Source organism: Prionailurus viverrinus, chromosome A1, assembly GCF_022837055.1.
Source record: "Prionailurus viverrinus isolate Anna chromosome A1, UM_Priviv_1.0, whole genome shotgun sequence".
In the NCBI taxonomy this organism is placed as follows: Eukaryota; Metazoa; Chordata; class Mammalia; order Carnivora; family Felidae; genus Prionailurus; species Prionailurus viverrinus.
The window spans coordinates 15,051,574-15,070,952 of record NC_062561.1 but is presented as its reverse complement, the minus strand read 5'-3'; the positions used below and the strand labels follow the sequence as shown (position 1 = coordinate 15,070,952).

General features: G+C 37.3%; 1 protein-coding gene across 3 annotated transcripts in view; it reads left to right on the top strand.

The window, feature by feature from the left end:
• SOHLH2 (spermatogenesis and oogenesis specific basic helix-loop-helix 2) overlaps positions 1-15,635 on the top strand; it is a 54,429-nt gene extending 38,794 nt beyond the window's left edge. The window contains exons 7-12 of one of the 3 annotated variants that reach the window (XR_007154747.1): positions 6,739-6,886; positions 7,024-7,112; positions 7,784-7,905; positions 12,820-13,076; positions 13,918-14,113; positions 14,558-15,635. Coding sequence is in view for 1 of the 3 variants with exons in the window: in XM_047870765.1 (XP_047726721.1) it covers positions 6,739-6,886; positions 7,024-7,112; positions 7,784-7,905; positions 12,820-13,076; positions 14,558-14,578 (637 nt within the window). In the remaining 2 variants the exon portion in view is untranslated. Of the gene's footprint in view, positions 1-6,738; positions 6,887-7,023; positions 7,113-7,783; positions 7,906-12,819; positions 14,114-14,557 lie in introns of all 3 variants that reach the window. The other 2 variants (XR_007154745.1, XM_047870765.1) reach the window with 2 other exon arrangements.
• The last annotated feature ends 3,744 nt before the right edge of the window (positions 15,636-19,379 follow it).

Here is a 19,379-nt window from a genome sequence, read left to right as displayed (position 1 = left end):
GATGAGTGCAGTTCAAACCCATGTTGTTTGGGGGTCAACTGTATATGTAGATGTGTACATATGACAGCTATAGCATGAAGGATGAAAGGGGCAAAGGTACTTATGTGATGGCAGCATTTGTATATTTTATGTGATGTCACAAAATTTTAACTCTAAATAGACTATGAAAAGTTAGATATATATTGTAATCCCTAGAGCAATCCTAAAGAGATATGCAGAAGGCATAGCTATGAAGCCAATACATTAAAATTGGATTTTAAAAATTATTTAAAAATAAGTCAAGAAAGGAAGAAGAGAAGAACAAAAAAAAAGCCAAAGAAACTACAGGCAAAAAAAATCATAAAATGATAGGCCTTTATCCGCCTATATCCAACTATAGCACAGATTGTCAGAATGGATAAACACTATTAACCATCTTGATCTAATAGATATTTATAGAACATTGTATGCAGCAACTACTGAAGAATACCCATTCTTTTCAAAGGCACATGGTACAATGACTTAGATAAATCATATGCTGAAGGATATAATATGTTTTGAAAGAGTTGAATTTAAAAGAGTTGAATTCATAAGGAGTATGTTCCCTGACCACAATGAAGTCAAATTAAAAATCAATAAGAATTAGATATAAAGGAAAACCTCAAATAATTGAAAAACATACTTCTAAATAATCCATGGGTAAAAGAAAAATATCACAAGAAAAACTAGAAAGTATTGCAAATTGAATGATTGTGAGAGTATTTCAAAATTGACAAGATGCAGCTAAAGCAAATCTTATGGAAAACACTATGACTTTAAGTGCTTATATTAGAAAAGGCAAAAGGTCTGAAAATTAGTGACCTAAGAGTCCATTTTAAGGAGCTAGAAAAAGAGTGAATTAAATCTAAATGAAATAGAAAGTAGGGGAAGCAGGCAAGTGAGGAGAGATATTGAAAGCATTTTACCAATATGTTAAATGAAATGAATTATCACTACATATCCTATAAACATTTAAATATAGGAATAATATATTTTGAAGAATTTTATGCCAGTAAGCTCAGAAACTTAGACAAAATGGGCAAATTAAAAAAATTTTTTTGTTCATTTTTGAGAGACAGAGACAGAGCGTGAGTGGGGCAGGGGCAGAGAGAGAGAGGGAGACGGAATCCAAAGCAGGCTCCAGGTGCTGAGCTTTCAGCACAGAGCCTGATGCAGGGCTTGAACCCACAAACCGTGAGATCGTGACCTGAGCTGAAGTCGGATGCTTAACCTACTGAACCACCCAGGCGCTCCCAAAATGGACAAATTTTTGAAGAACGCAATTTACCAACACTGGTACCAGAAGAAGCAGAAAATCTGAGTAGCCCTATATAGTAAAGAAATTGAACTTGTTATTACAACCTTAACAAAGAGAAAACATTAATCTCAGATGGTTTTACTGATGAATTCTGTCAAACATTTAATGAAGTAATACCAATCTTAAATTTTTACAGAAAATGGAAGAGGGGGAATAATTCCTAACCCATTTCACGAGGCCAGCATAACCCTAACCTAAAAAAGGCATAAAAAAACAATTACAGACCAATATTCCTCATGAACAGGGACATAAAACACTTAACATAATTTTAGCCAATCAAATCAAGCAATATATGAAGATGTAATACATCATGACCACACCAAGTATATTCTAGAAAAGCAAGACTTGTGTAATATTCAAAACATCAATCAGTGGAATTCAGAGTAAACAAAATAAAGGAGAAAAACCATGTGAGTAACAGATTCTGAAAAATGATTTGATGATATTCAATACTCTTTTCAGATTAAAAAAAAAAAACCAAAACCAACCTTTCAGCAAATCAGACATGGAAGAGAACCTCCACAGTCTGTTAAAGGGCATCAGTGAAAACCTATGGCTAGCTTTGTACTTAATGATGAAAATCTGACCATGTCTCTTAGATCTGGAACAAAGGAAAGGTGCCCATTTGTGCTAACTGTATTCAGCATTGATCAAACTGTTCCAGCCATTGCAATTAGGTAAGAGAAAGAAATTCAAAAATACAGATTAGACAGGAAAAAGCAAAACTTTCTTATTTATAGACAGCATGATTGTTTACGTGTAAAGTCCTAAGACATGTACAATACAACCTCTAAAACCAAAAGATTAATATAGCAAGGTTGCAAGATGTAAAGTTAATATACAGAAATTAATTGTGTTATTACATATAAGCAGTAAACTATTAGAAAATAAAAATGAAAAATAATTACATTTATGGCAGTACTTAGGAAAAAATATCCAAAAGACACATAGTATCTGTACATTGATCACTCAAGCTATTGCTGTGATAAACCAAGGAAACTTAAATCATGCATTATACTATAATTACAACTTGAAAGAGTACTGTTAATGTGTTCTCACCAAATTGAAATATAACTTTATTTGAATATAAATCATAATTCCAGTAGGCTTTTTTTTTTTTTTTTTACAGAAATTGATAATCTGGGGCACCTGGGTGGCTCAGTCAGTTAAGCGTCCGACTTCAGCTGAGGTCATGATCTCACAATTTAGTATCTCAAGCCCTGTGTCAGGCTCTGTGCTGAGAGCTCACAGCCTGGAGCCTGCCTCAGATTCTGTGTCTCCTCTCTCTCCACTCTCCCACTCATTCTCTCTCTCTCTCTCTCTCTCTCTTTCTCTTAGAAATAAACATTAAAAAAATTGTTTTAGGGGCGCCTGGGTGGCTCAGTCGGTTGAGCGCCCGACTTCGGCTCAGGTCATGATCTCATGGCTTGTGAGTTCAAGCCCCATGTCGGGCTCTGTGCTGACAGCTCAGAGCCTGGACCTTCTTGGGATTCTGTGTCTCCCTCTTTCTCTGCCCCTAACCCACTCGCATTCTGTCTCTGTCTCTCTCAAAAATAAACATTAAAATTTTTTTTTAATTTAAAAATTTTTTAAAAAATTAAAAAAATTGTTTTAAATTAAAAAAAGAAATTGATAATCAGATTTAAAAATGAAAAAGACCTATAACATAAAAGGACTTAGAATAAAGCAGTCTTGAAAAAGTACAACAAAATTGGAAGACTTAAACTATCTGATTCAAGACTTAGTATACAGTATGTTAGTGTGTTACTATCATAAAGGTTGACCAATAGATCAATGGAACATAATATCCCAGCACTAGACCAACACATTTGTGTTCATTTGATTTTCAGTGAATCACCAGAGCAAAGTTACTGGGAAACAAAAGTCTTTTTTATAAATGATGTTGGAACAGCTGGATATCCAAATGGAAAAACAATGAACCTTGATCTCTTACTATATTGTATAAAAATTAATTCAAGTTGGAGCATAGACAGAACTATAGTATAAAGCTAAAACTTAGAATAGTACTGTTTAGTAGAACTTTCTGCAATGTTAGGAATACTCTCTATCTGCATCCATTGTCCAGTAAAGGAGCTGCTAGTCATATATAGTTGTTGAGTATTTGAAATATGTCTGTTGTAACAGGTAATGAATTTGAATTTTATTTAATTTTAACTAGTTTGTATAGACTAATGGCTATGTAAATCATTATAGACCAGTCTACTGGCTATTGGATTGGACAGTACAATTCTAGAAGAACTGTTTTCACTTTGTCACATATGATTCCTTCCACTGGCCATATATCAATCTATTTTATTATCCTGAAGAATTTCAAAGTAAGTTGTAAACTTAAGACATTAAACTCTTACTGTTCTAGAAGAAAGCATAGGAGAATGTCTTCACAAGCTGAGGTTGGGCAGTTGTTCCTTAGGACATAGAAAGTAATAACCATAAAAGAGTAGATAAATTAGACTCATCAAAATTTAAAAGTAGCTATCAAAACACACCACTAAAAAAATAAATAGGCAAACTGTAGACTGGGAGAAAATATTTGCAAAGCAAATATGCTAGAAAAAAATATGGTATTACAGAAGATAAAGAACTCCTACAGCGCAATACCAAAAAGCCCTGCAATCCAATTAAAATGGAAATAAAGGGGCGCCTGGGTGGCGCAGTCAGTTAAGCGTCCGACTTCAGCCAGGTCACGATCTCGCGGTCCGTGAGTTCGAGCCCCGCGTCAGGCTCTGGGCTGATGGCTCGGAGCCTGGAGCCTGTTTCCGATTCTGTGTCTCCCTCTCTCTCTGCCCCTCCCCCATTCATGCTCTGTCTCTCTCTGTCCCAAAAATAAATAAACGTTGGAAAAAAAAAATTAAATAAAAAAAAATGGAAATAAAATATTTGAACAGACACTTCACAAAGGACGATATGCAAGTGCCCAATAAACACCAGAAAAAGTGCTTAACGTAATTTATTTTTGTCACGGAAATGCAAGTAAAGCATGAGGTACTACCATGTACCAAAAATGCTAAAATGAAAACTACTGACAATATGCTAAATTGCTCAGAAAGGCCAACATACTAAAATTAAAACTACTGACAGTATTAAATGTTGTCAAGGATTTGGAACAATAGGAACTCTCATACATTGACAGTGCGAGTGTACAATGGTACTATTTTGGGAAAAGTTCTTCCAGTTTCTTATAAATTTAAAAAATTAACCCATTAATTCTATTCTTAGATGTGTTCCCAGAGAAATAAAAACATGCATTCACAGAAAGATGTACAGAGTGTTCTAGCAGGTTTATTCATAATGATCGAAAACTGGAAACAGCCAAAGTGTTCGTCAGTAAAAGAATGGATAAATAAGCTATGGCATACTTACCCTATGGAATACTACTACTCAATAAAGAGAAACAAACTACTGATAATAAACAGCCACATGGACAAATCTCAAAAATATGCTGAGTGAAATTTTACATAAAATGGCGCATGCTGTAGATTTTGATTTATATGAAGTTCGAAGACAGGCAAAACTAATGTTGGATGGAAAAATATCAGAAACGTTGTTGGCCCTTTTGAGGGATGAGATAAGGAACTTTTTGGGGTTGTGATCATGATAATTAGGGTTTTTGTTACATAGTTTTGTGCGTTTTTCAAAACTCATAGAATGGTACACTTAAGGTTTGTGTATGTTTTTTAATTTTATGTAACTTTTATTTGAAAATAAAATTGAACTCTAGCTAATGATATGTTTAAGAGTTTAGTGTCTTAAGTTTACAACTTATTTTGAAATTCTTCAGTATAATAAAATAGATTGAGGTATGGCCAGTGCGATGATTCATATGTGACAAAGTGAAAACAGTAAACATTCATTGTAGATTCTAGGTGGGTGAAGTATATATATGTTCTTTGTACAAATTCTTAATTTTTCAACTTGTAAGAATTCAGATTCTAAGTTCTTTCAGTCTTTCTCTGTGTTTGAACATTTTCCTAACGAATGTTGGAAAGAATATCTTATAGGATTTGTTAGTGTAAAAGTAGCTTGTACCCGGCAAAAATATTTGGGAAATGTAAAAAATAAAAGGAAGAAATAATATTTTCCATAGCCCAACCATCCAGAAATAACTATGACCTGATGGTTTCACTTTCAAATCTTTTCCTGTGCTTTATTTTTACTTTGTTTAATGTCTTTGATCATATTTTATATACTGCCTTATATTTTATAGTTGTATCTTCTAAAATATCCTATTTTTCCCATAAGATTTATAGCATTTCATTTCTACTGCCAGATAATATTCTACTGAGTTAGTAAGCTATAGTTTACTTAAGTGTCCACCTATTGTTGTGTTTAGATTGTTTTTTTTAATAGCTTACTGATATACTGCTATAATGCATATCATCTTGCAAAAAGTTTGTTCTGAAAAGCTTCAAGCCTTTGTGTACATGGTCAAATTGTTGATTTTTTTTTAATCCTTTTTTTTCTAGAATAGTCCCTGAGACACCTCTAGAGAACTGTCAGTACTGATCAAAGTCCAATTAAAATGCTGCTGATCTAGAATATTTGAGTTATTCACAGGCTATATATCAATTTGAGGTTCAGAAAGGTTTGGTGATTTGCGAAAGGTCTGGTAATTGTCAGAGCCAGCGTTTGACCCTATATATGTCAAGGTGCTTGCTATTCAGCATAAAACAGGTGCTTAATAATGTTTATTAAATGAATATATGAATAAATAGAAGTACCAAAGGCTTAGATCAAAAGCTTGGATTTATATTTCCTATGCATTTCCCTTCAGAACCATGAAAGACTTAGGTGAGTTTCTTTCTGATACTAGCCTGAATGATGGTCTCATTTGCATATTGTTTTATTTGTTGTGTTCATACCTACTTTATTTGAAGAAAGCAGCCTTCTGATCTTCCTTTGGCTCAGAACAGAGTTACATGTAAAGCCCATGTAATTACAAGATGCTAATTGATCCGTTGTTGACAATGTGGTTCAGGTCACAGTGACATGAAACATCTCCTGACTGTTCTTTGTCTGCTAGTCTTCTAGTGTGAAGTACAAAGGGACTTATGTGTAGCATTCCACTCCCTCCTCTGAGGGGGTTTCCATAGGCAGGGTCATCCTGCACACTGCAGCAGGCCTGGGGCAAGTGAACTGGGGTTGCGGTCAGCATGAACATTGTACTGGGCAGCAGCGTGAACAGACGCCCCAGGAAGTTGTGGTTCCAGGGGCTATGGCGGCTGCTGGCTTACGGGGACATGGCCTTTCTGTGAAACAGAGACTAGATAGGGAGGGAGGCAGTTCCTCTGTTAACAGACCCAGAAGGAAGGACTGTTTGTCCTTGTTGTACAAGGAAGAAAATGAAACTAATTATTCCTCATTTATTACAATTCTCTGCTCAGAGAACGAATCAAGTATTGCTGTGAGCAGCTGCGTACTCTGTTGCCATATATAAAGGGGAGAAAGAATGATGCAGCTTCGATTCTTGAGGCCACAGTTGATTATGTGAAGTACGTCCGGGAGAAAATCCCTCCAGCCATTATGGGCCAGGTATTTGATTCTAAGCCCTTGAATTTTATCCTCATAGACCGTGCTTTAAAGCTCCAATTTTGTTTTTTATAATTGGAAATGTGTGTGTATTTGTATACATGAAAAAATATCTAAATAAATGTCTCTCTGTCTCTCAGATCACAGAAGTACTTCAGAACAATATGAAGTTTTGTAAGAAACAAGTGTCCATCCAGCCATCCCTCCCAGGCCCAATCATGGCACAAAGGTATGACGAAGGCTCTTGTAAATTGGCAGTTGGCTTGTTATTTTCCTCCAGTGCTAATGCTAGAAGTATTGTGACAGGCAGTGAACCCACCCATAATGAAAACTCAGGTATTTATGAAGAATCCATGAACTTCTCCCATTGCCAATCTGTATCATTTAGTCACAGTGATAAAATATGTAATATTCTCAGGCCCACGACCTTCTCATCATTTGACTCACTCTTATTTCTTGTTTTGTTAATTCTGAAGATCATAAAATAAGGCTTTATCAGTAGTGACGGTCATGACTGGCAGACCAACAGAGGCAGGATGCATTCTACCATTCCCCAGCAGGAGATCATGGACCCTGGAGCAGTCCAGCCCTATTTCAGTTGGGAGTTTTAAAAAAAATTTGCTGGTCCAAAATGTGACATGCCAAATGAATGCTTCTGTATTTAAATATATTAGAATGTATAAACAAAGAAAAACTATAAAGCAAATCATTCCTCTACATCCGAAATTATCATCATGAGTCTTGTTCACTAATTTGTTCATATGCCTAAATAATGTATAATTTGTCTCTGTCAAGTTAGAACTTGAATGATAGAGGGAGGAATTGAACTCAGCAATGTTCATGTTGTCTTCCTTGGGAATTGTATAAGGTGTTTTGTTTTGTTTTTTCTATCCTTTTAAGGGAAAATGGTGTATTGACAAGCACCTATTCACCTGTGAGAGGGATCAGATTCCTGGCTAATAAGTGTGTGAATGTGTACTCTGTTCCTGCCTCAGGGGGCTCCTTGGATGAAGCTGTGAGAGGTGAGCTCTGCCTGATGCCCTGTGCGGTTGTATGCTTGGGTTATATGGGTGTGCTGTGCGCCCCTGTGCTTCTATGCATTCATTGCCATAACCAGGAAAAGGAGTGTAGCTAGAAGATTACACCATGAGTCCTTTTGGTATTGTCTGCTTGAAGTACACAAGATGGCCACAAGCATTTATATGGTGTTGTCCCAGAAATTGGGCTCAAATTGACCATTGTTACCAGAAAGCTCATCTTTTTTTTTTTAAATGAGGTATAATTGACATAAGACATTATATCAGATGATGATATGTTATAATGTTATAATGATTTGTTATTTGTACACATTGTGAAATGATCATCACAATAAGTCTGCTTAACATCTGTCAACAAAATTACAATATTTTTTCTTGTGAACTTTTAAGATCTGGTTGCTTAGCAACTTTCAAATATGTAATATAGTAGTATTAATTACAGTCATCATGTTGTACATGTATCCCCATGACTTATTTATTTTATAACTGAAAATTTTATGCCTTTTGACTACCTTCACTCATTTCATCCACTCCTCAGCCATCATATCTGGAAACCACCTGTCTGTTCTCTGTATCTATGAGCTCAATTTTTATGTTTGTTTTTTGAGATTCTGTGTATAAGTGGGATCGTACAGTATTTGTCATTCTCTGACTTATTTCACAAAACATAATGCCCTCAAGGTCGATCTATATTGTTACAAATGGCAAGATTTCATTTTTTTTTTTTTTTAGGATTTCATTCTTTTTCACGGTTGAATAATATTCCAGTGTATGTGTGCGTGTGTGCTTGCCTGTGTGTGTGTGTGTCTATATATCTCTTATCTATCATATTTTTTTTATTTATCCATCAATGGATACTTAGGTTGTTCTTGGCTCCTGTCAATAATGCTGCAATAAATATAGGGGTGCTTCCATCTTTTTGAGTTAGTATTTTCATTTTCTTTGGATAAATACCCAGAGATGGGATTGCTGGACCATATGGTAATACTATTTTAATTTTTTTGAGGAACTTCTGTACTGTTTTTAGTGGCTGCACCAATATACATTCCCACCAACAGTGCATGAGTACAGATCATCGCCAACACTTGTTATTTCTTGTCTTTTTGATACTAGCCATTCTAATGGGTATGAGGTAATCTCTCCTTGTGCTTCTGAATTACATTTCCCTGATGATTAGTCATATTGAGCATCTTTTCATGTACTCATTGGCCATTTGTGTGTCTTTCTTGGAAAAACGCCTATTTAGATCCTCTGCCCATATTTAAATCAGTTCGTTTCTTTGCTGTTGAGTTGTATGAGTTCTTTATATATTTTGGATATTAATCTCTTATCAGGTATGTGACTTGCAAATATTTTCTCCCTTCTCATAGGTTTCCTGTTCATTTGGTTGATGATTTTCTTTGCTGTGCAGAGGTTTTTGGTTTGATATAGTCCCACATGTTTATTTTTGTTTTTGTTACCTTTGCTTTTGGTGTCAAATACAAAAAATCATTGCCAAGACCAATGTCAAGGAGCTTACTCCCTGTTTTCTTCTAGGAGTTTTATGGTTTCAGATTTTATGTTTAAGTGTTTAATCTATTTTGAGCTAATTTTTGTGAATGGTGTAAATTAGGCCTCCAGTTTCATTCTTTTGCATGTGGCTATCCAGTAGAAAGCTTACCTTACTGATAGATGATAAGCACATTAGTGACTTTATTACATGAATAGAATCTAAAGGAAAGGGAAATACTCAGATTAATTGCATAATAACTATGTTGTGAGGATTTAACATATTAACTTACTTACCTTCTTCATATCTTTGCTTAATTGTCTCCTTCTCAGTAAGTCTCAACCACCTATTAAAACTGTATACTTCCCAGCATTACATAATGCATGGACTTTTCTTTTCGTTCCTTTCCTTTCCTTTCCTTTCACTTTCTTTTCTTTTCTTTTTTCTTTTTTCTTTCCTCTTCTCTTTTCTTTTCTTTCTTTTTTTAAGGCATGAGACTTATCCACTTTCTCTGCTGTATTTTTCTTCATAGCACTTATTACTTTCTAATATTATTTATTTGCATATGTTCTCATTGCCTGTTACCTCCCACTAGAGTATCAACTCCATGAAGACACGGAAATTTTTTTTTTTTTTTTGCTTATTTTGTTCATTGCTGTATTTCTAGTACCTAGTGCAATGACCAGCATACAGTAGGTGCTCAAGAAACCTTCATTATATGAATATTCTTTGTGAAAAAAGTATTTACCCACTGTGAGGCATTTTTGTTATTTGTGTTATAATGTCAAGGCATGCCAATGTACTTGTAGAAATAAGAAGATGGAAAAAAGCGGAGCCAGAGTAAAAAAATACAGCTACCAGTTTGTGACTTTTTTATTCCTGAAAGTGACTCTTCACTGAGAAGTCAGTAAGGTACTGAGCTCCTAATCTGCATGTTAGATGCTAGCTGACAGGACACCTGGACCTGTCTCTTGAGTGCCTGAGTCTGAGGTCACCCTTCTGCTGACTTCCTTGAAGGGATTTCACTCACTTAATTCAGTACCTTCCCTGTGCTGGGGATGTCCTTTCCATACTCTACCTGGGGGACTCCCAGTTCATCCCTTAGTTCTCAGCTTAAATGTCCCTGCTTGAAAGATGGGGGCTCAAAGACGAACAAGGTGCAGCTCTTGTTCTTATGGAGCTGGCAAATGAGTAGGGGAGAGGGTCACAGTAGCAAAATAGAATTCCTGTAGTACTTTAAATGCTGTTGTAGAGGTACTGTGCATATTATGAGGACATGGTAAAAGCTGCAGGAATAAATGATGTTACTAGGGATGGTGTCTAAAGTCAAAAGAGAAAGAGACCCAAAATAGCATACAGTCCTCTTTGTTCATATAATCAAACAAGATTCAGGGTGTTTTATTAGTCAATTCAGACTTTCCCCCTGACTTAGGGGAGAGGGGAACAAAATAGAAAAAAAAAAAGTAGCCATGAGCCACAGTTAATCTACTTAAAGTAGTTGTGGCTGAATATCACCCAGAATGATTAAATCAGCCCAGATTAAATCAGATAGAGGTCAGGCCACAGGCATATGCCTGTCAATGTTACCTTTTGAACATACAGTACTTACTTCTGCATTCTCAGTGTTTATACTCTGCAGAAACTCTGAACTACTGTTTACATGGTGGTGAGTTCAAGCCTCTCTGTGCCCCAACATCTCTTGGTGTTGTATCACATGAAGCAGCTGCTCTTGGGAAGACACAAATATACTAGGACTGTGGACTTTATGCCATGTTCAGACTGGGGAAGACCTGAAGGTCGTTGATTCAGAACCTCCATTTTAATTTTATTTATATACATTTTTCCGCTTGGAAAGCAATATTAGTCCTTAACTAGCCCAGCTAAGATAATAGCTGTTCATTTTTAATGTATTTCCTTCAAGTCTTTTTCTATGTATATTTTTCTACAGCAGTAATCATATTGGACATCCAGTTTTGTTGCCGGTGTCTTTTACTTAACATTATGTCCAATATACTTTCATTTTTTATTGTGTGCCTCATACCACCATTTAATGGCTTATCAAATAATTTATAGAAGATTTTCTTAGCCATCCTCCAACTGCTACATTTAGTGTTTGTAGTTTTGTGGGGAGAGTGATTCTGTGTATAATATGATAGGAAATATTTCCCCATACATAGATTTTCCTATATTTTGAACTTTTCCTTGGGGTAGCTACCTGGGAGTATGTGATGAATGAGTTTGAAAATGTGAGCACATATATAGGTCATAACGCATGTTGCCAAATTATTTTTGAAAGAGGATTGGAACAGTTGAAATCAGTTAAGTCTTCCAATGTCACTTTCACCACATAGGTCAGTAAATTGAAGGCTCTAGAAATGAAATTACCACCCAAGGTCACCAGGTGTCTGCTAACATCTGACCTGTAACACAGAAGTACTGATTGAGTTCAGTGTTTAGATTTTATTAGGTAACCTTTACCTGTCCTTTCCATAAATCTTTGTACATACCTGCCGAAATGATTTTTCACAAATATTCTAGATACATTTGTATGTAAAGTAGACATAAAATTTATTTATTTTCTTTACTACTAATATCCAAAAGAAGATAGGTATTCACAGTGTTACTTCAGATTACGTTATTAATATTATATATATGTGTGTGTGTGTGTGTGTGTATATGTGTGTGTGTGTGTGTGTGTGTGTGTGTGTGTGTGTATATATATATATATATATATATGTATAGTTTGTTTTTGTTTTTGAGGGAGAGGGAGAGTGCATGCATGTGTGAGGAGGGAGAGGGAGAGAGAGAATCTCAAACAGCCTCTGTGTGCTTTCAGTGCGGAGCCCAACGTGGGGCTCGATTCCACATTCCTGGGATCATGACTTGAGTGAAATCAAGAGTCAGACACTCAATTGACTAAGCTACCTAGGCCCTAGGCACCCCTCATGATATATTTTAAAATTTTTTTCTGCCTTCTAGTTACTGTAGAGACCATAGATATATGATTATACAACCCATTTCATTGATATAAAATCAACCACACTTTATTTGTGCTTGAATAGAGTTCAACTTTCCAACATTCTTTTATGCTTCTTCAGGTTCATAAGAATGGTCACAATTTTGATTACTATGAAAGACACACACACACACACACACACACACACACAGTCACAGAGATCTGATGCTCCTCTAAAATCTGTCTTCTGATGACACACAAACACTAATTTACAGTATGTGTATTGCACCATCATACTAAAAAGTCCGCTGTGTTTTTCCATCAGCATTTGAGTATAAGTAGTATAAATTTGTAACAGGAGGGAACGACATAGAGGACTTTTATTTCAAATACAGTGGTTCTAAGTTACAGAGTTGTGAATACTGATGGATATTTGTTTTCTTTTTTATTAAAGGTCAGTCCAGCTCCACTTCAGAGAATGCAATTGGTGATATGTATAAAACTCGAATTCCCAGCAAAGCTCTCTCTCTTAATTCCTTCCATGCTGTCAGATACTATTCTAAAGTTGTCCCTTCCTATGATGCAGCTGCTGTAACAAATCAGAACATTTCAGTTCATTTTCCATCAGCTGTGCCCAAAGTCTCAAAGTTTCTTCCTCAGCACTACAATTCTGTGCTGGGCCAGACGTGCTCAACACATCCCAACTGTCTGGTAAGTCTTCTGGGGTCTTGGATCAGATTGGAGTCTTTCATTCCAGCTATCAGGGCCCCTGGCTTGCATTTTGTTATTAATACTCTGGTCAGAAGTCTCTTAGACTGGGGCCAGGTGCACTTAACCCAGGCTCTCGTTCCCCATGCTGCAGGACTGATATCTAGATATCCAGAATTAGTGAATCTGAATGTGATGCTGCTGGTGTGACCTTAAGTGGCCAGATGGGACCTGTTTCCTCTAGAGCCCCTCCCTTCAGCCCCTCTGCTTCTATGATGCCACATCCCATTTCACCAGCCTCATCCTCAACCACCTCCATCACCCCCCGCCAACTGTCTGCTGCTTTATCTCATTGGCTGGTAGTAGTCAATCAGGCTAAAGGAAAACCTGTTCAGCCAATATAAACCAGGCTGATTTGAGATCCCAGATGTCCTCATATCACAGATATTTATTGAGCATCCACTCTGTTCTAGCATTGTGCTAAGCACCAAGAATGTAGTGTATAGATAGACATGATCCCTGCCTGAGTGTCATAGGGAAGCATAGAAGCAGGCAATTGTGATCCACGTTGGGGCATGTAGGAGGAGGACCCTAGTATATATAGTATAATCTAGATTTGGGAGAGGTTAGTGGCTGCTCACCCCTGGAAGAAGTACTATCTAAGCTGAGATCTGAAGGATAAGAATTAGCCCAGTAGAGAGGTCAGGAGTTGGGAGTGAGGAGGGGAAAAGCATTCTAGGCAGATGGATATAAACAGTGGTATCTTTTTTTTTTTTTAATGTTTCAAGTTTTCATTTAAATTCTAGTTAGTTATATAAACAATGGTATCTTTATTTTTTGGAAGAACTGTCCTGTTTTAGATGAAGACCCAAACCAGCCTGGCCTGCTTTCAATGGAATCCTGATAACCTTAATATAGTTGCTAATACTTTTGCATATTAATAATAGCTAACATGTTTTGAGCACTCAATAAGCAATCTGCCACATACTCTGTGTACTTAATGTGGATGATCTAATGAATCTCTGAAACAATACTTTGAGGTAGGTGCTATTATTATTTCCATATGGCATCTATAAAATGGGAATAATAGTGACCTACCCAAAAAACATTTATGAAAAAAATATTTTAAAGATACTTACAAAGAAATTTTGAAATATGAATTATTTACATATATAATACTTTTGCTAATGATCATCAGTCTACCGACAGGAAACGGGGTAAATGAAAAAGAGATTGTAACATTATTATTTTTTTAATGTTGACCTTTACTTTGTGTGTAGTTTTTGGTGGAGAATTGCTGTAAGCTAATAATTACTTTTAATAGCAATAAATAATACATATTTTAATGGGTTTATTCACCTAAAGATTTCACATGGTTTTATGAATCATTTCGTATTGCTTTAGGACATAGAAAATATATTTGTGACATTATGAGTAAAAACAGGCCAAGATTCAATTAATGTGGTTTTCTTTCCCCTTTGCAGCAACAGTTTTGGGCATATTAATAGCACATGTTTGAAATTCACACTCTAGACCACCTGTTGGGTACAGTTTGACAATAAAGGAAGAATGGAACAAAGAATGATCTTGAAAGCTACACCCAGAGACCTAATATCAAAAGAGTTTGCACTGTATGGCTTCTGATAAATGTGCTAAAAGCTTCTGCAGATAGATAGCAAAAGTGCTAGCCACTCGCTTTCACTTAACCTCAGATATACTTGGATCTCCCCCAGCCAGAGCACTACAAGAACAGATGGCCTGGTGACCTAGACTTCTTTTTTTTTTTTTCCTCCTCCTCAAAAAATATTCCACAATTTATGACCCGCTACAACGAAGGTCCAGGTACACTGGATAAATTGGTAAGATTAGGGAGGTGCTTTGATACTCCAGCCTCACTGAGTATAGATGTTACAACCCGATTCCTATTTTTAGTATCACTGTGAATAACTGTCACTCATTTCTAGGTGGTATCTTTCTAGATTTGACATCTTAGAGAGCTTCCTCCATTATGCACCATCCAAACTAAGATCTCTCGGTTCAACAGGGGTGTATATCTCCTCACTTGACTCCTAATGAATAAATTGATGTGTTTGTTTTTGCATTTTGTAATCCCTTGAGTGAAATGATAGCTAATAGGTAGATTTTTCTTTCTGGATCTTCAGCTACAGACTTTCTTTGTTATTCATCTCTTCCTCCCTGCTGATATTAGAAAAGACAAATTAGAAAAAAACTGCTGAAAATAAGGGGAGAAAAATATTTGTTTTATATTTCACTGAAATGTTCTTACACATATAATAAATTTTATTGTTAAAGAAAATATTCAGTGTTCACCTTGAAAATGGTAGTCTGTTTTTGTTTTGTTTAATAAATATGCGTTCCCTTTTTTAGTAGTACGATATAGGGAATTTAATTTTACTAGATTTTTGAGAAGTTTAAAAATTACTTTAGGCATAGCCTAATTTTCATGTTAAATTGTATAACTTTTCCTTGAGGATGCCATGATAATGGAACCTGTAGATATTTGACCAACTTTATCTTTATAAAGGAACTACAAGTTTCCAACTAAGATTCTATGCTTATTATTACAAATGTGTGCTTGACTCTTTATACTCTGGCTCTTAGGAGTGATTGCTTTGATACTGTAAGAGAATCTGTTGAGGTATTTTGGGTACTTGTGGCCACTTCCTATGTTCACAACTGGTCTTAATCGTTACTAGGACTTTTGCTCCACATGAGGATTTCCTAGGTGCACATGTGGATCATGAGAGACAGCCTGTGGCTCAACAGAAGACCTGGAGAGTATATCCTGGCTCCTGGCCGCTCTCAGTCCCCCTTTCCTTTCAACATGAACAGCAAGGCTATCTGATCCATTGTTAAAGCTCTGTTTTTTCCATGACTGCTTCCCATGATCCTGAACTTCATGCAGGTGTCCAAATTTGTTTCTTTTTTTTTAAAGAATATTATTTTTCTTAATTTTTTTAATGTTTACTTATTTTCAAGAGAGAGCACGCAAGCAGGGGCTGGGGGGCAGAGAGAGAGGGAGACACAGAATCTGAAGCAGGCTACAGGTGAGAGCTGTCAGCACAGAGCCCGACGTGGGGCTCGAACCACGAACCGTGAGATCATGACCTGGGCCGAAGTCGGAGGCTTAACCGACTGAACCACCCAGGCACCCCCCAAATTTATTTCTAATATTAGAGCTTCATTTTTAGTAAATTGTGCTCTTCCAAGTCAGTTCAGCTCTCAGCCAAGGAAGGAAGAGCCCATAAAAAAAGGAGCAGATTTTCCTTTGTCAAATCAAGTTGGCTGGTCATGAGACAGTTGCAGTGTTATTTTTACAATGAAAAAGGTGCAAGGAGTTTGCTTAGAAAAGGTGACAGCTTGCAGGTGTTATAGCAGTCACTGTCCTTGTCTGAACAGGAAGTAGGGGCAGAAACAAACATTTATTGAGCCCTTCCTATGGCCCAGGCAAATTATTAGACTTTTTTTTTTTTTTTTAGGGTTTATTTATTTTGAGAGACAGAGAGATAGAAAGCAAGTGGGGGAGTGGCAGAGTGAGAAGGAAAGCAAGAATCCCAAGCAGGCTCTGCACCGTCAACACAGAGCCCAATGTGGGGCTTGAACTCGTGAACCACGAGATCATGTGAGTCGAAATCAAGAGTTGGACACTTAACCCACAGAGCCACCAGGCACCCCAGCAGTGGATTTTTTTTTAAGTTTATTTATTTTGAGAGAGAGTGAGAGAAAGAGCACACGAGCAGGGGAGGGGAAGAGAGGGAGAGAGAGAATCCCAAGCAGGCTCTGCACTGTCAGCACAGAGACCAACGCAGGGCTCGAACCCATGAATCGTGGGATCATGACCTGAGCCAAAATCAAGAGTCAGATGCTTAACCAACTGAGCCACCCAGGTGCCCCTAGACTTCTTCTTGAGGAGAATTTAGCCTTACTCATTTCTATATCCTCAGTGTCAGCCATCTCGCTAGTTGGATGGATGGACGGATGCACAGGTGCTTGGATGGATACCTGTGTGAACGTGGAGCTAGGAGGTGTAACGGTCTGAAATTGGACGATGACTATGAGAAAGGAAAGCAAGAGACATAGTCAACTTAGGAACCCCTCTGAAGCCAAGACAGATGGAAGAATGAAAATTGATGTTTAGCCATCACTGTGTAGTTTTCATCAATAGTGTATCAGTCTGTTTACACCTATTTTCTTCCCCTCATCACACTCTTCTAATATAGAGTTAGATGGTCTCCCAACAGGGCAGAAATGACAGTAATTGGTAATGTTCATAAACACAACTGTTGTATGTTTAAAGGAGAACACTCAAATGTTGAATAACTCAGAAGTTCTTCAGTCATTTATTAATTTCTTCAACTATTTATTTGAGAGGCATCGTCTTAGCCTTTTTTTTTTTTTTTTTTTTTAATTTTACCTTCTATATCCAAGAGCTGGGAATCTGTTGGGAGAGAGGTAAAACAGAATTATGGTGGAGTTTGGTGAGTGGTGTGACAGGAGAAAATATGAAGTATTACTGGGTACCTACAAGCATCACACAATCATTCAGGGGACTCATGGGAGTCTTTTGAAGGTAGTAACATCTGGGGCACCTGGATGGCTCAGTCTGTTGAGCATCCAGCTCTTGGTTTTGGCTTAGGTCATGATCCCAGGGGTCCTGCAATCGAGCCCCACATTGGGCTCCATGCTGAGCACAGAGCTTGCTTGTAATTCATTTTCTCTCTCTCTCTCTCTCTCTCTCTCTCTCTCTCTCTCCCTCCCTCCCTCCCTCCCTCTGCCCCTCTCTCCCACTGACACACTCTCTCTGTCAAAAAAATAAATAAATAAAATAAAATGCAGATACCTTAGATATCACTTATCTTCATCTCTGAAACTAATGGTAAAGTATTTGCATTGTTGGGAGGGTTGTTGTGAGGGTTAAATGAAATATGTGTAAAAGCCCTTAGAACAGTGCCCTGGCACATATGAAGCATTTAATACCTGTTTGTGATAATTGTAGTGATAATGATTAAGCTGAGATTTTAAGAACCAGTAGGCAGAGCTCAGCTAAGTGGTGGAGATGTGGAGACCAATGAGGGGGATGAGTTTCCAGACTGCATTTGCAAAGGTATCAAAGAAAGGACTGCATAACACAAATGGAGGAATAGAGGAAATTCCACGGGGCTGTGCATCGAGTTCAGGTGTGAGATGGAGAATGAATGAATGGAGCAAAGAGACAGCCAAGGGCCATCCGATACTGCCTTGACTGAACTTAATCATGGTGCTCATTGCTGTTATGAAATTGACATAATCAGATTTGCATTTTAGGATAGCTGCTCTGGCTTTGATGAATTAAAAGCAGAATGAATTGAAGGGGGCTAAAACTAATTGGGGGAAGGGTGTGGCTATTCTAGCAATTTAGGCAAGAGATGGCCAGAAATAAGTCATTGTCAGTGGGGATGAAAAAAAAGTAGACAAATTTGATTAATGTGAAGAAGGCAGAGTCCGCAAGACTTGGTAGATGATCAATATGGGGCTTGTGAAGAAGTAAGGCAAACACCTAGATTTCTGGCTTTGGTAGCTGGGCAGATAGTACTGATGGCCACTGAGGGAACACAGAGAAAGAGCATTTGGAGGTCTGGTGCTGGAAGATGACAGTTTTATGTGGGGATATGCCGTGTGTAGGATATCCTAGTGGAGGTAGCCAAGAGGCATTCAGATTTGTGCGGCACAGGTGGGATATATCTGGATGAGAGATAATGTGGTTTGGGGAGTCATCACCCTGGGGGGGTGGGGAATGCTAAAGTTGGGGATTCAAACATTAAACATTAAATGGTGGAATTGACTCGCAGAGGCCTTCTAATCCTGCAGTTCTATTATAATACCTCATAAGGAATCACTTGGTCAGGCCCATAGTGTCTCATGACATTGTAAGTCACCAGATTCGAGATACTTTGGTAAAACTCTCAAAGGCAGAGGGCACAACTCGCCAGTGACAGCTGTGTTTGTTTGCTGGGGTTTTTTGAATTATGGGAAATTTCTTTGAATATCTAGGTTCTGAAAAATTCAAAACTTAGGCAATGCTGGATCTATTCCTAGTATGCAAAGTAGCAACAAACTGCTCAGGCAAGTAGTACCTACCCCTCTTGAGGGGGCATTAGTTTTACTCTGGTCACTTCCTACCCAGCTTGCCTCATTCATTGAGCTGACTTGCCTGGTCCCTGTAGGTATTCTGGTGTGACTCCTCTATAGGGAAATCACTTTGGGGGAGAAATGAGGGCAGCATGTTAGAATGCAGATTTCCAGGCC